Here is a 15,037-nt window from a genome sequence, read left to right on the forward strand (position 1 = left end):
CCCGCTCTTAACTACCTTATCTCAAATTTCAGATCCTGATTTAAAAACACAAGCAACGGTCCTCCGTCCCTCTTTCTCTGAGCCTTCGTCCGTCTTGTTTCTCCCACAAAAACCAGAATCGGGCGCTCTCATTACCTATGCTAATATATTCGCCAGCAGCCCCGCCCCCAGATATTCTTGGCAACTGGGGGTCTGCTTTCAAGGCAAGGGTCCGGTGATTAAGGGGAGTCGGAAGGGTCAAACCTTTGCAATTCTAGGAAGGAAACTCTGCCATAGAACCAGCTCCGACTGAGGAAAGCGACATAGGAAAACAGTGAGGAGAAAACGGCGAAGCCGCCGAGAAGGCCAGACGGATGCCTAGAGAGAGAAAAATGTAGACCGGCCCAAAGTCTCAACTTCCGGTTAAATCCGGAAGAATCTGTTCCCAGAGTTACGGGCCCTGATTCACGAAGAATGAAAAGAAAGCGCCTCTTTTCCTTCAGTTATGGATTAAAGTAGAGCGTGCGGTGGCCGCAAGGTGCAGAACTACCGCTCTTCAGAGCTTCCTGACCATTCGCGTAGCCCTTTCTTACCTCTGAGGAGAGAAGATTAAACTTCCGCTTCCGGCGGAAAGCGGAAATCCGCATGAACTTCCGTTCTGCTGCAGCCGGGCCGCTTCTGCGGTTCTCTCCCGCGGGCATCGTAGGGCGGAGGCCGGATTTGTCACCGGCTCGAGTCCGGATGGCGCTGAGCGCGATTCGAACTCAAACCCAGGAAATCCAAAGAAGGAAGCCGGCATTTTAAAGCTCAGAGAGAGCCGGGACGGCCAGGCCCGGGAGTCGGGAGGAGAATCAACGGGAGAGGCCGGGAGTCGGTGCAGAGAGGGGCCGCGAGGCCTTCGCAGGCCGCTATGTCCGGGCGCAAGGCCCGTCCCAGCCCTGCGGGGCGGCACCCCTCGCGGGGTCCCGCCAGGGGGAACCTGGGCGACCCCGCTTCTTCCCCGGCAGACCAGGCCCTGCCCCGGTTCCTGCGGCTTTTGGGAAGCGGGGCGCCCTGCCCAGCCCAGCTGGGGCTGGTCAGAGACCTCTCCGCCCTGCTGGAGGCTGCGGACTCTCGGTGGCTGCTTGGGGCCGCCCCAGCCCTGCTTCAGGAACTGGTGCTGGCCCTGAGCCGCTACGCAGCGCCTCTCCAGTGGGAGCCCGAGGGAGGCAGATCCCCCAGTGAAGACCCTTCTGGGGCGGCAGGAGCTGAGCGAGCAGCGGAAGTCAGCCTGGTTTTCTGCAACATCCTGGCCAAAGTAGAAGAGGCGAAAGATTTGGAGGGCTTGGACTCTGCGGGGACTGGCGCGATCCTCCGCCAAGTGACGGGACCCATCTTCCTCTGCGCAGTGACCCATGGGGCGGAGAGGCCGTGGACCCGGCCCAGGAGTCAGCGTGGGGCTCAGGAGCTCTTGGACACTCTGTTACGTCTTTTGGGCTATACGTCGATACCCGAGTTCCTCAGAGGCGCCCGTGAAGGCGAACCTGGCTGGTTTGGGGTGGTGATGCAGTGCCTGAAGCCAGAGCTGACCAAGTGAGTCAGAGCCCTGTGTTAATCTCTGGAAAGAAAGATACCCGTCCCATTTGTAGCCTAGAATAAAATCTGAAATGTCCTTCAGTAATCTCCTAGCAGCTGAACCTGTCAGTGTGATTGAGCTTTTAGATCAGGACAGGTGATTTGTACAGTTTTGCTTTGAAAGAGATCACGGAGAAGTATTACGGGAATGATGATTTAGGATTAGAAGTTATACCATTTTTTTTTCTGGGTTAGAATCAAATGTTCTGCCAGAAATTGTCTTCTTAAAGTAGACGGGGCCGGTGCTCAGAAGTGAATGTAATCAGAACAAATGGAGTTTTGATTTTAAACTGAAACAGGGTGAGAAATCTCTAGATTGATAATGCCGCATAGAAAAATGAATATGGCAGTTGAACATGTCAGCCGTGTTTTATTGTTGCTAAAAAAAGGCAAATGTGACTTTATTCTGCATCAATACAAATAAAATTCATATTTTCATTATTTTCTGCAGTGGCTAAATAATATGGTCCCTTTTAAATACATTTTCAGAAAACGTCAGAGAAACTGAAACAGGTTTAAAGAAGAGCAAAAAAAATACGGGTGATCTCTGGACTAACAAGGAGAAATTGAGAACTGGATGTTTAGGCTTGAGAAAATTCAATGAAGTTGGAATGCGATTGCATTTTCAAAGTATCTGTGGGAACATCATCCATAGGTTCAAGACCTGTCTATCTATCATCCCTGACAGCAGGATTCAGAATAGTAAACTTAAGTTATTGGAAAGCAGGGTTGAATGTTAGAAAAAAAAACTTCTAAACAATAAGAACAGTTTGACAGTTAATCCATTGAAATAGAGATTGGTCAGCCATTGGCCAGAGATAGTTTACAATAATTTGATTTCCTTCATGCCTACTGTGATTTTGAAGCCCAATTAAATGAATTTCAAATAAGTAATTACTTTGGTCTTCATCTTGGCACTATTACCACCTTCAAATGTAATGACCTCCATGGAGAAGCAGTCCCACAAGTAGAGCTTTAGTTCACTGACAAAATCGGCTTTCAGGAAAAATAAGAGTCTCTGCCATCTCAGGTTAAAAGACTCATGTAGTAAGGGGTGGGGAATTCTCTTTGTCTAACTCGGCTATCTTCTTTCTCTGATTCAGAGAAACATGGCAGTGTAACCCAGCAACAAAGTATGTGTTTTGCTTCGTGCTCCAGCAAGTTCAGAGACCTTGGCTTGGTGATCACCTGGAAAAAGTTCTGCCACCTTCACTACTGCTGTCAGATGACTACCGAGTGGAAAATAAAATTCTGGGTGTACAGTGCCTACATCATATTATTCAAAATGTGGTAAGGAGAAACTGCATGCCTATGCTAATTTGCCCTTTCCCTGCAAAAACATAATGCAGAGGCCATGGTCTCCTAAATCCTCTTCTCTCCAGACAGATAAATTGTCTGGGGGATAAATGGCTATCAAATCTCACCTGATTGGAGCAAAGAATTATTCTCCTATATCAGCCTGAAGCAGACACAACGAAAAACATTAACATGATTTGAAAATTGTTTTATGGCACTGAAATAGTAGTGAGAATAAGCAGCATTAGACAGATAATACAGTTAGTCTTTGATTTAAATCACTTATTCAGCTCAGTTTTCAATGTCCCTATTTCACTAACTCAGTGTTTGTGGAAAGGAGAAGATATGTTTATGGCTGATACACGTAATGGGGATAAACATGCATAAGCAGGAGCTAATCGGTATACAGTATTAATGAAGATATTGTTTTTATGCACAAAAGAACTTTATGCACTCTGCTTATTTCCACATGACTCTTCCTCCTAAGGAGCAGGAATTTAAATAAGCAAAAGGGAAAACAATACGCAAAACCTACCGTACAGTCCAATGCTCTACTCTAGCCTGCTTTGCTAAAAACTGTGATGTCAAAGCCTCAGTTGCCTGTTTAGTGTCTTCGTAGTTTTTTTCACTATTTAGCATAAATATAACAAAAAGGGAGTGATGTTATAGTGTATGTGCATGTACCTGTGTAAATTTCGTAATGCCATAAAATGATTCTGTTGCATATCCCAGCTAAACATACCTCCAGCTGAGATAATCATATGGATGTATTCTTGTTGCAGCCAGCAGCTGTCCTCGGCCAATTGAACAGAGTTCAGGTTGTGTATCATGCTCTCTTTAACCATCTCTACAGCAGAGAGGCTCAACTTGTGCAGGTAACATACAGCATAATCCTCTACAGCAGGGGTATCAAACTTGCGACGTGACGTGTTGCGTGACTTTTTTTCCTATTGCCAGCAATGGGGTGGGCACGGTTTCATTGTGACACATCCAGCCCGCAGGCTGCCAGTTTGACACCCCTGCTCTACAAGTATTTATTCAAAAATAACTGTCATTGATTTCAGCTGGGCTCATTCCTTACCTAAACAACCCTAGAACTGGCAGCCTTAACTTTGCTTTCACAAGCCATCCCATCTCAACATACTCCAGTCATACGGTAGAAGAAACGATAAATCTTTAGATTGCCTGCTCTCTTCTCAACACCTCTATTTGAAAATGATCAGTCCATACTTATCATGTAACTGCCTTTGGGCTGAATTTGGACCCGTTGAAAGAAATGCCCTGCAACTGTGCTCTTCCTCTGTTGACGTAAAACTTGCTTGTTCTTTTGGTTGCCCAGTCAACCAAGAGTTGTACGGAGCGTGGCATTCTCAAAACAAGGCCCCACTGTGGTGTTTGCTGAAGTGCAAAGCTGAACCTTGGATGGGAAAGGAGCCTCTTTTAGAAATCTCGCCATTGGTTTTTCCAGAATGGGTTAGGGTAGTCATGCTGTTTGGTTTTTAATTTTTTACTTTCCAGAGACTCTGTGAATTAAATCTGGCACTTTCTGCACATAAACATCTAAAGGAAACAAGTATTTGAGGTTCCATTTTAGTTCTGGGTAATTGTGATCAAGGTCAATGCAATAAAAAACAGGGGCCGTTTTAATTTAATTCACCCAAGATGAATTAAAATATAAATACTGTGTTTACTATGCCCAAATTAACTCTGTTGGGGCTTCGTATAATAGCCTGATTGACCCATAAGTTGCCTAACTCTGTTGTAGATGAGTCAGACATGCTGTGCATGTGTGTGGGAGGTCAGAAAATTTGACGGTGGTCTTTAGCTATATGTATATATAATTTCAACCACCTACTAAGTACATCAGGCTGAGAGGGTGACAAGCTAGCTCAGTATCCTGGCAGAAAATCTCATGGCAGAATAAAAGAAGAGAATCCACTTCTCAGCCACTCTTTCTGGCCATCTGTAAGACAGATGCTCACAGATCCAACTCTTCCCATCCCTAAACCAGGTTGTGTTGCTGTGCATACTGGACTTGCTGCCAGTCCTGGAGAGAGCCCCGCACCAGTTGTCCCACAAACCCCCACGTATCACAGCCTCTGACAAAGTCCTCCAGCTGTTACTGACCCACATGGAAGCAGAGAGCCAGCTTCCTTTGCGGAGAATATATGCCAAGAGCCTGCCTGCCTTAGTCGAGAGGTAAGAAATGCCCCATCCATTCTGCTTCGCTGCTTGGTTAAGGAGGGAGGGCCTCTCCTCGCAGGGCTTCTATAATTCTGAACCAATTTTGTCTTTCGAGAGGCTCGGCATCCGGATTGTTCGTCATCTGAAGCGGCTGCACCGAGTGATTGTGGGGTACCTGGAAATCCCCGATGGACCAGAGGAAGCCGCTCGGATTGCAGCTTTAGAAACGCTGAAGTGTACAATAGAGCACGCCTGGCCTAGGTATCTCAGAAGAAAGGCGTGAACCCCCCCCTAAATGTCTTGGGTGCCTCCCCCCAGAGAGCCCCCCAAAATTGCCACAAAACTTGATAGATCGGTATATACGCCTTGCATATCAGAAGGGGAGAATTGTGGAATAAGTGAGAAGTAATCCTAGGAGGCAGAAGCATTTTGGGGTGCAGTTCAGTGGGGAAAAGACCCCAAACTGCTGCTTTAGAGTCAAAGGGGCATTCGTGCCAAGAGAGCAGAGAAAGTAGATCCTTCTATTCCAGTTCAGTAAATGACTGGCTATGGTGGTAATCTTCATTGTTATAATGCTCATAGGCCCGTGGTGGCGAACCTATGGCGCGCATGCCACAGATGGCACGCAGAGCCCTGTGGGCACACGCGCCGTCACCCCAGTCCTAGGCCTTCAGCTGGGTTTTATAAAACCTTTTCACTTTAGGCCTCCGCCACTGTGTGCAAAAAAAAAAAAAAAAAGTTCAATCAATCAATTTCAATTTCTTGCGGGAAAAAAAAAGATCTCGCAAAGTTGGAATTGATTGATTGAACTTTTTAGTCCCGCCCAGTCTGCCATTATCACCGAAACCATGCCCACCCAATGGGCCACTCCCATCCAATGGGCCACGCCCACCCGGCACCCGAAGATACATAAGTGGGTTTTGGGTTGCAGTTTGGGCACTCGGTCTCTAAAAGGTTCGCCATCACTGTCATAGGCCATCCTGTGTCAGTAGATCCCAGGCCTGTAGCTTTTCCATCTAGGTTGGGTTTGGGTTCCCAGGTTCACCAGGGGATCATCGGTCTCCAGGAAGAGTCCTTCCAACCAGTCTCCCATCTTCCTGCCGCAGAATGACTTGCCGCCTTGCTATAATTCTCGAGGCTTTGCTGAGAATGATGTGGGATGTGATCACAGACGAGAGCGCCACCCCTGAACCGGTGAAAACAGCCCTGCTTCAGAGAGCCACCAAGTGCCTCCTCTTGCTGAATCACTGCTCCCAAGGACAGGTGAAGGTGAGCCAAAGTTTCATTCCCAAGGTGAAGCGCAGGTGCAGGAAAAGCAGCAAAGGTTTTCAACAGGAGAGAAGGAGCCTTTGGGGGGATAAGTTCAATTTGTCTTTTGTTTGCCAGGAGCCAACACGGTCAGAATTCCTCTCATTTCATAGAAGTCTGAATGTGTACACGTCTATTAAAAACCCATTTTGGAAGCATCTTTAATATTCTCCTTTTCTTAAACCTGAACTTGCAAAGGGGCCTGTGAGGATATTTCTCCTGGTCTTTAAAAGTGTCCCACCCTCTCCTCCTCACCAAGTGTCTCTTCCAAGGCACAGCCTGGTAAGATGGCAAAAATTCAGGACAGAAAGCATGAAATCTAATGCCAGGGCATAGATAGTTACAAGCTAAGTCAATATTTTTGAAACCTGGCAGTGTTAAGATATGTGGACTTCAACTTCCAGAATTCTTCCTCCACCAGCATGGGGAATTCTGGGAGTTGAAGCCCATCCATCTTTTAAAGTTACCAAGTCTGCAAAAACACTGAGCTAAGTTTATCGGCGGTCTAAGCATGTGATGCTGCCTGGGAAACAAGCAGGGCAGAGCAAGAACTAACAGGTAATCTCTTTCTCCTTCCTCTGCCAGGTCCTGTTGCAAGGAATCTACCAAAGCTGTGAAAGTGAACACCTCAAGGAATGCCTACACCAAATACAAGAGGATTCTGTCACAAGTTTGCCAGATGAGCAACTCCAGAGAGAGGTTGGTCCAAGGGACGCCTGTTTTTTGAACCTGGAAGGAAAAACTTCAGCTTTTTAAGAATGAGAGAATACTCTTCCTCTTCAGAAGGTTTAAAAAAGAAATTGACTTTTTTTTTTTTTTTTTGCACCGTCTGCTTGTCGGGAAGAACAGCAGAAGCAAATGTTACAAACAGAAAAGCCACTGCCTCGCTTGTTCTACTTTGCTTATTCCTTTGTCTCTTTTATACAAAAAGCCTCCACGCAGTTTCATGTACAATTATTTCACAGTCCCAAGTATTATTATTTTTTTTGTCCTCAACTCCCAAGTAATGTCTCCTTGGACTTGGACAGTGGTTCCACTTCCTGCTCATACTCTATTTCAACGTAAGCTCGTTTCCGCCTGAACGGCCCTTTCAGTGGAGTTTTCCCCTTAGATTTGGGTTCTGATTCTTTCTCTTCCTCCTCGCTGGATGCCTCCTCCTCGCTACTTGTCTCCAGTTTATTCATTTCCTTCAACAGGAAAAAAAAAAAAAAGGAAAGTTAAACACAACTGGAAGGCAATCCAAACACATTTTCCTTGCTCCCCCCCACCCTCTATATTTCTTTGCTGCAACATTCTCCACCAAATGGCTGTGCTGCAGGAAATACCAATTCTGAAAGTCCTTGCTTTTAATTTGAGGTCCAGAGACAACAAGCTTAATTCCAGCTTGGCTAGAGTATCCTGATCCTAGCTTGACTCCTGGGACTGGGGGGAAGTTGCTGGTTTCACTGTAGTTTGTTGTGAACTGCCCAGAGTCATTGGAAATCGGGCAGCATACAAATTTAATAAACCATTGTCCTTCTACTCTCCTTGGTCTGAGTCCTTCTTCTCTCTAAGGAACATGCCTTTTACAATGAAGACTGCAGGTTTTGCTATCTCTGCCTTCGGGGAATACACAGCCTTGAGAATCCCAGAGACCATATTAGAGTCAGTATTGCTGTAACATGAGTGTCAACGCTGCTAATATTGTATATTCTTGCTTTGACAAAATATGCAGAACTGTCTGGTATTTTTAGAGTTAATTCAGATGATGGGGGGGAGGAGAAAGATAGGACTGCACAGAAAGAGAACGGAAGAGAACCTTTGCCCTTCCACCTGATAGAACAGGGGAAGAGAATTTAGTTCTTCGCATCCCTTTGGTGTGCCGACATGTTGTAACATAAATAAAAGACTTTTTAGGAAAACAATGCCTGGAAGTTCTTTGAAGTGTTTCATTAGTTGGAACCTGACAATGAGTTTGAATTTCTAGCCTTGCTTGGTGACAAGATAAAAACATATTGGGCAATCCAACCAGGCAAATATAAGAAATGCCACTGAAGTATGACATATCCTGCTATGTTTATTAGTGAAAAGGTCAGCACTTTGCTGTAACTTAAAAGAGATCCCAGTCTCTCCTTGTCCAGCTATCTATGGAGTAATATTTTCTATTATTTCCACTCAAGGATTTCAACAATAATAATTCAGGACCACTTAATCTTCAGGTTATGTCACAGAATACATTATGAACAGACTCCTGACAGAGAAGGCTAGAGTATACAGGCAAACTTTAAATTATTTCATTGCTGATCTTGGATGATTTTGGCGTCTATAAATTCCTGACTTATAGGCTTTAACAGGCCTCACTTACCTCAAAATCGCTGAGATCACTCTCATCAACCTCCACATATTCCCTCTTGTTCAAATCCTACAAGGAAAGCATAAAAAAAAGATAACTGATCCACAGAGAAGTACCACTTTCTCATGCATAACCTTTTTTTCCACACCTGGATTTATTATCTCGGCCATCTTTGCTCTTTTTCATTTTCTGTTGTTCCCTTGTTTTAATTTTTTTTTAATAATTTGTAAACCACTGGAAACAATTTTTTGGGGGGTAACTAACTAGAAAAGGCTCACAGACTGGTTTTATATGCACAAAAATGGAAGATTCCAGAGATACCCATAAATGGAGGGAGGGATTGTGAAGATGGCGGAGTCTGCAGAGATGGCTAAGTTGATTTGTTTGATTAAGGAGGGAACTAGAGTTACTTTTATAAAAGGCTGAAAGCTCTTTATGGGCTTTTTTTTTTTTTTTGCTGAAAATGGATAAAAATGAACTGAGGATTTCATGTTTAAAAGGTCAGTCTATGGGAAGAAGGGAATTAAGATACGGAATTTGAAATAGTGGAGATGGCAATTACTATGAAGACTGAAAGTTGCTTTTTTAGATTTTTTTGGGTTACCTTTCACTTTTTTACTTTCCCGTCCTACTTTTTATGCTTCTGTAGTTTTTTTTTTTAAGCCTATGTAAAAAATTTTCACGATAAAATTATTTTTAAAAAATAATGCCACCCAGATTCGCTCAGAATCAGGCAGCGTATAAATGTAGTATGTCGCTTATTGGTTTATTTAATATGGGAATCTGTGGGTTTTCCTACCTTTTATGTTTCTGCAGTTTTTCAAACTTATGTAAAAGGTTCTTATAATAAAAAATACTTAAAAACAATTTGTAAGCCCCCCCCCCGAGTTGTTCAGAATCAGGCAGCGTATAAATTTTATTTATTTATTACATTTCAACCCCCGACTCCCAGTCTTCAAGCAAGGAAATACGAGCATCTTTGTGGACACTTTGGGGAAGCAGGATGCACCAAGTTCATGAACCTGTTGTAATCCAGCCATGCCTTGAAGCTTGACTATTTTTTTTTAACACAATCCAGACTTCTGGGTTAGCTATGAAGCAGGGCCCACGACACTTCTACCATCTTATACTGCTCTGAAGTGCCGAGCTAGGACTACAGCTCCTAGAATTCCCAGCCAGGCCATCTCAGCCTTCTGGAGGGTGCAGTCCTAATTGGTGGAAAGCACATATCCTGACTGGATGCTTACTCTTAGTAAGACCTCCCAGAAGAGCAGATGGTGATGCAACAGAAAGCTTTATGTTGTAGATTTTTTTCCCCCTCAATACATACATGCTGCAATCCCCCACTGCTGCAGTTCATATATATATTTGTTCAGCATTCTTCCCCACCCACTGGTTGGAGCAAATCAGCAAGAGTTTTTAAGGCATTACTTGTTCCTCTGCCTCTTTCTCCACCTCTGAGTCGCTTTCGCTTTCAGCTTCGTGCTGCTCCAGAGCTTTGTCAAACGCATGGATGGGGAAGTTGTAGATATCGCCGTACTAATGAGAAATACGTCAAGAACAGGAACACGTTAAGACAATTTCCAAAGATCTGTAACCATAGTGCTAATTTCCCCTGAAATCACTTTAGTGGGCATTGCGGCATCTTTCCTTATAGCGAAACTTTGATTTAAGGGACTATTTTGGGGGTCAGGGAGCGCCCACTGTTCCCAAAGGTTTGTTAAATCAAGTAGCATCCTTCACAACGATTTCCACAAATTGCTACAAATAGCCTAAAATTAACTGCTTCCCCTTGTCTACTTTGAAGACAATAAGATTATTTTCAGGGGACATCCAGCTCAAAATTTGATCTGCGGCACCTACGTCAGATAAATGGGGGCTCATTAAATCAAGGTTCCCCATATTGTAAATTTCTAATGGTTAACTATGTGCTTCATACTTTTTCCCCCCCTTTTACGTATCCTTTATTGGAGGGTTTTGGATTCCAGAATAGATTTCACCACCACGATATCCTAACTCTTATTTTTCTCTAACAACATGGAGGGGGCCTGGGAATCTCTAGCCCAGACTACTTGCCAGCCATTGAGTAAAGTTAACTACTCCTCCTTGAACTCCAGGGATTATTGTCTGCTCCCTCACAGAACCTGTTGCTTAAGCTGAATATCAAAATTCAGTTCCTGCCTCTGAGACCTAAAGCCCAGAGCAGGTAAGCTAGCTGAGTGCCTTTCCTCCACCCTCTGGAAATGGCCTGGCAACCCAACCCCTTTTCTGATCTTCCTGCTAAGAGATCATACCGTATCCTGCTTGAGCCGCTCCAGTAATTCCTTTTCAATCGCGTTGTCCAGCTGAGCTGCAATTAGGGCTTTTTCCTAGAAGAAGGAAACAAGGAACAGTGGAAGATGAAAGATAGGATTGTGTGGGAATGGGTTGGTTCCTTCCATTCTCCTCAGAAAAATCCCCAAGATTTTACAAAGGCCGTTTCCCCCCAAAAAACGTGAGAATCGTGTTGGTTATCATGCTCAGTGCAAACTCAGTATAAACAGATCCATCCCAAAGGGGTGGACAGGGTGAATCTTAGCGTTGCTCTAAAGTGGATCACCCTCTGAGGATATGCTCATCTGGTAGGGGGATCCCTGGATTTTTTAGGGTGAGGATATCCACTGGGTGCCGGCACCCAGCTCTTATGTTCAAGATGTTGCAGCAACCAATGCAGACAGCAGCAGGGGCTGCTTTGTGAGGCAAAACAGCGAAGAATGAGGAATCTCCGTGGCAGATGAGGTGCTTTACCTCGCGTCTCTTTTCCCGCCTTTCGATCTTCTTGCTTAGCGGAACAAGTTTCCTCCTGAAAGAGACAGAAGATTCTTGATGGAACAGCTGGGCCAGCCAGGTGCCCAGAAGCTGCAGCTCTCTCAGGCCAGCAACAGGCCCGTCTGGCATTCGGCAGCGGTAGCCCCTGCTGAACTGGGAAGGCCTGGGCAACGCCACTTACTGCCTCTTCAGCGTCAGCTTGCGGATCCGGATCAGGTACTGGGTGATCTTGGTGAAGCGCTGCTTGCATTTGTGCCGGATGAAGCGGGGCCAGTAGATGAGGTTCTCGTCAATCTCTTCTAAGGCTTTCTCGTAGTTTTTGCTCAGCCGGACCTGCCAGAAATGAAAGCGGAGGAGGCAGGTAGCAAAGAGCTGTGGTGGCGCCGTGGTTAGAATGTGGTATTGCAGGCTGACTCTGCCCACTGCCAGGAGTTCGATTCTGACCAGCTTAAGGTTGACTCAGCCTTCCATCCTTCCGAGGTTGGTCAAATGAGGACCCAGATTGTTGGGGGGGGCCATAGGCTGACATTTGTAGACCATTCAGAGTGCTGTGAAGCACTATGGGGCGGTATATAAGTCGATGGGTACCACTGTCTACAGGGATAGTCAATCCCAATTGTAAACTTAAAGGAATGTTTTTAAAAAGGTGTCAAATTTAGTCCTGGCACATACAAAAGGAGAACTTACTCGTTCCCAGAGCCGATTGGGAAAAGCAGACCGTTCGATGGTCTTCATGTAAAGGTAACATTGTCCTAAAGCATGAGCAAAAATAAGCAGAGATGTGAAACATCGTTAGGCTTGCCACACTCATAGTTACAGATACAAGCTATCTGCCCCCAAAGCATTAACCCAGGGTGTCTTCAAACTTGGCAACTTTTAAGACTTGTGGACTTCAACTCCCAGAATTCCTCAGCCAGCCCTGCCTGAGGAATTCTGGGAGTTGAAGTCCACAAGTCATAAAAGGGCCAAGTTTGAAGACACCCTGGGTTAAGCTATACATTCTATAAGTTCCTATGACTGATGCTCACAAGATCCCAGCCTTTTCCCAGGAAATTATCTTCAGGGTGAGCGCATTATTCTGGAGTCCATCAATTAAACAAGGCACCTGCCTTCTGGAATGAGGTTCCCCCTGAGATCTGAAGGAGTCCCATCCTGCTGGTATTTCAAGGGGCCTTAAAGACCCTAGCCCTTAAAGACCAGGCTTCTGGTGAGGACACCCGACATTCCTTTCTTTTCCTTGTTCCCCTTCATGTTTGTTTTCTTTCCCATCTTTTGTCTTGAGCTGTTTCTGTATTTTTGTATTATTCTTTGTTTTTAACCACAGTAATCACCCAGACTCACTGGCAGCATGTAAATTTATACACTATTACTATTGTTTTTGTAGTAAGCTAAGCAGTTCTTCAACCTTCTTCCAAAGCCCCTGAAGGCAGGACAAGAAGCAACGGGTGGAAACTAACCAAAGAGAGAAGCAACCTAGAACTAAGGAGAAACTTCCTGACAGTTAGAACAATTAACCAGTGGAACAACCTGCCTCCAGAAACGGTGAACGCGCCAACACTGGAAGTTTTAAAGAAGAGACTTGTCAGCCATTTGTCTGAAATGGTATAGGGTTTCCTGCCTGAGCAGGAGGTTGGACTAGATGACCTCCAAGGTCCCTTCCAACTTTATCATTATTATTATTATTATTATTATTATTATTATTATTATTATTATTATTATTACTATTAAAGCAAAAATACTGTGATGTTGAAAAGCCACAGTAAGAACTCTTTACCTTTCTCTTCCTTAATAGTAGCATATTGACTGTTGGCTAAGGGACACGATGAGCGATTGCACAAGCCTGTTATGTTATATTCATTTCGGCAGAAGCTCTGAGTTTTTGTTCTGTAAAGAAAAGAGTTGTAAAGTTAATCCCTTTTAAATACCATGCATTACTTCTCATCTCCATTACTGAATATTACCATAGAATCACTAGGCCCAACATCCAGCTACAATCCAGGTGCTTTGGGACTGCCCGAAGTAGAATCCCCATGGCCCAAATGCATCTCCACATAAACAGAATGCCAAGAAAAATAAACCCTTAAAAATTCACTACTGCTCCCTATGTAGATTTATTGTAATTTGAGTAATGCAGAAAAACAGTATTTCTGGATTGTATAAAGATTCTAAAAGGTAAAAATGTCTTCAAGTCCTAGTCCCTGTCTTTCTGCAATTTCTTCAGCAACATAACAAAAGTGAGTTATTCCTCCATTTCTCCAGGATGGTTTTTCAACTCCCCATTTCAGCAAACAACCCTAGAATTCACAAGCATCTCCATAAAAGTCCTAACCAAGGCTGACCTTGCTTAGCACTAAAATCAGCAAATAGTTGATTCGACTCAACTGCAAACAGATGTTTTTGATATTTTTTATAACAGCCTCCTTGCAACATGCTGGTGGAGAAAAACATGGATATTAAAAAATTGGAAATGTGAATGAATTTGTTATTTAAATTCATTGTCCCCCCCAAAAAAATCCACCCCAAGAGAAAACCACCTGGAGTTTCTCAAATATTCTGACCAAAAACCCCATAAAACCTAATCACTGGCATGTGTCTGAGACAGATTGATCATGTAATCCAGAATATCTACAAGAGATCAGTTATCTCCCCTTCAGTTCTAACCCTTGAATTCAGCACATATAGTAAAGATAAATACTCACTTGATCTTAAAGGAGCAGAACTGTTTGTTGCCAAGAGTATCCCAAACAAACTAAAAGAAAAAGATCATGTTAATGATTATCTTCTCTTTTTGGCTCAAAATGTACACATCTTGGGGAGGTTATTTGGGTGAATCAAACAAGCTCTAACTTAATGATGCACAATTGATGCCACTGTTTCAGTTTACTGATTTTTTAAAAATTACATTAGCTACCGTGGCTGCTAGCATACAATTTCCTTAATAAATTAAATTAGCAGGATGATAACACGTGGCTATAACATTATTGAAACAGAAGAAGGAAGCGATGTAGTTCTAGGGATCTATTAGTGTATTAAAATACCTGTGTGGTATGCACTTGGCAATATGTGCAAACAGGGAGAGATATAAAAGAGACTAAAAGCCCATCAAAGCAAGCAATTCTATATAAAGCAATTCTGTATCTTGTATAGTTGAATTTTCTATTGAAATATAAACATGTTTTGCCTTTTTTGTTTTGTTTTTTTGTCTCCAAATTTCCACACTCATATTCTGCCCATGCTCAAGGGTTGCCTTTCCCTACTTTTCATACCCAGAACTTAATGCTGGAGTCAGAGATATAAAGCAATGAGCACTCTGCACATGCCAAGATCCTAATGCTGGAGTCCGGGATGAAGCCGGGCCATTCTGCACATGCTCAGAGTTGCCCTTCTCTACTCTCTACACCCAGATCCTAATGCTGGCATTCTGCACATGCTCAGAGTTGCCCTTCTCTACTCTCTACACCCAGATCCTAATGCTGGAGTCGGGGATGAAGCCGGGCATTCTGCACATGCTCAGAG

The 15,037-nt window shown here is 44.0% G+C and overlaps 2 protein-coding genes across 2 annotated transcripts; one reads left to right on the forward strand and one right to left on the reverse strand.

Moving 5' to 3' along the window:
* Positions 1–889: 889 nt before the first annotated feature.
* Positions 890–7,197, forward strand: TTI2 (TELO2 interacting protein 2). The gene is made up of 7 exons (XM_015821049.2): positions 890–1,551; positions 2,697–2,883; positions 3,672–3,764; positions 4,901–5,088; positions 5,191–5,334; positions 6,180–6,342; positions 6,967–7,197. The coding sequence occupies exons 1-7, from the start codon at positions 890–892 to the stop codon at positions 7,135–7,137; spliced, it is 1,608 nt and encodes a 535-aa protein (XP_015676535.1). The 3' UTR covers positions 7,138–7,197.
* Positions 7,165–14,270, reverse strand: MAK16 (MAK16 homolog; the record flags this gene model as incomplete). The annotated part of the gene is given in 9 exon segments (XM_015821050.2): positions 7,165–7,568; positions 8,726–8,782; positions 10,145–10,252; positions 11,008–11,082; positions 11,501–11,555; positions 11,703–11,854; positions 12,209–12,273; positions 13,296–13,405; positions 14,221–14,270. Coding segments are annotated over 9 exon segments (867 nt in total), but the record flags the coding sequence as incomplete, so codon positions are not given.
* Positions 14,271–15,037: the final 767 nt, after the last annotated feature.

The sequence above is a fragment of the Protobothrops mucrosquamatus genome, unplaced genomic scaffold, assembly GCF_001527695.2.
Source record: "Protobothrops mucrosquamatus isolate PMUCROS unplaced genomic scaffold, P.Mucros_1.0 scaffold1237, whole genome shotgun sequence".
NCBI classification, from domain to species: Eukaryota; Metazoa; Chordata; class Lepidosauria; order Squamata; family Viperidae; genus Protobothrops; species Protobothrops mucrosquamatus.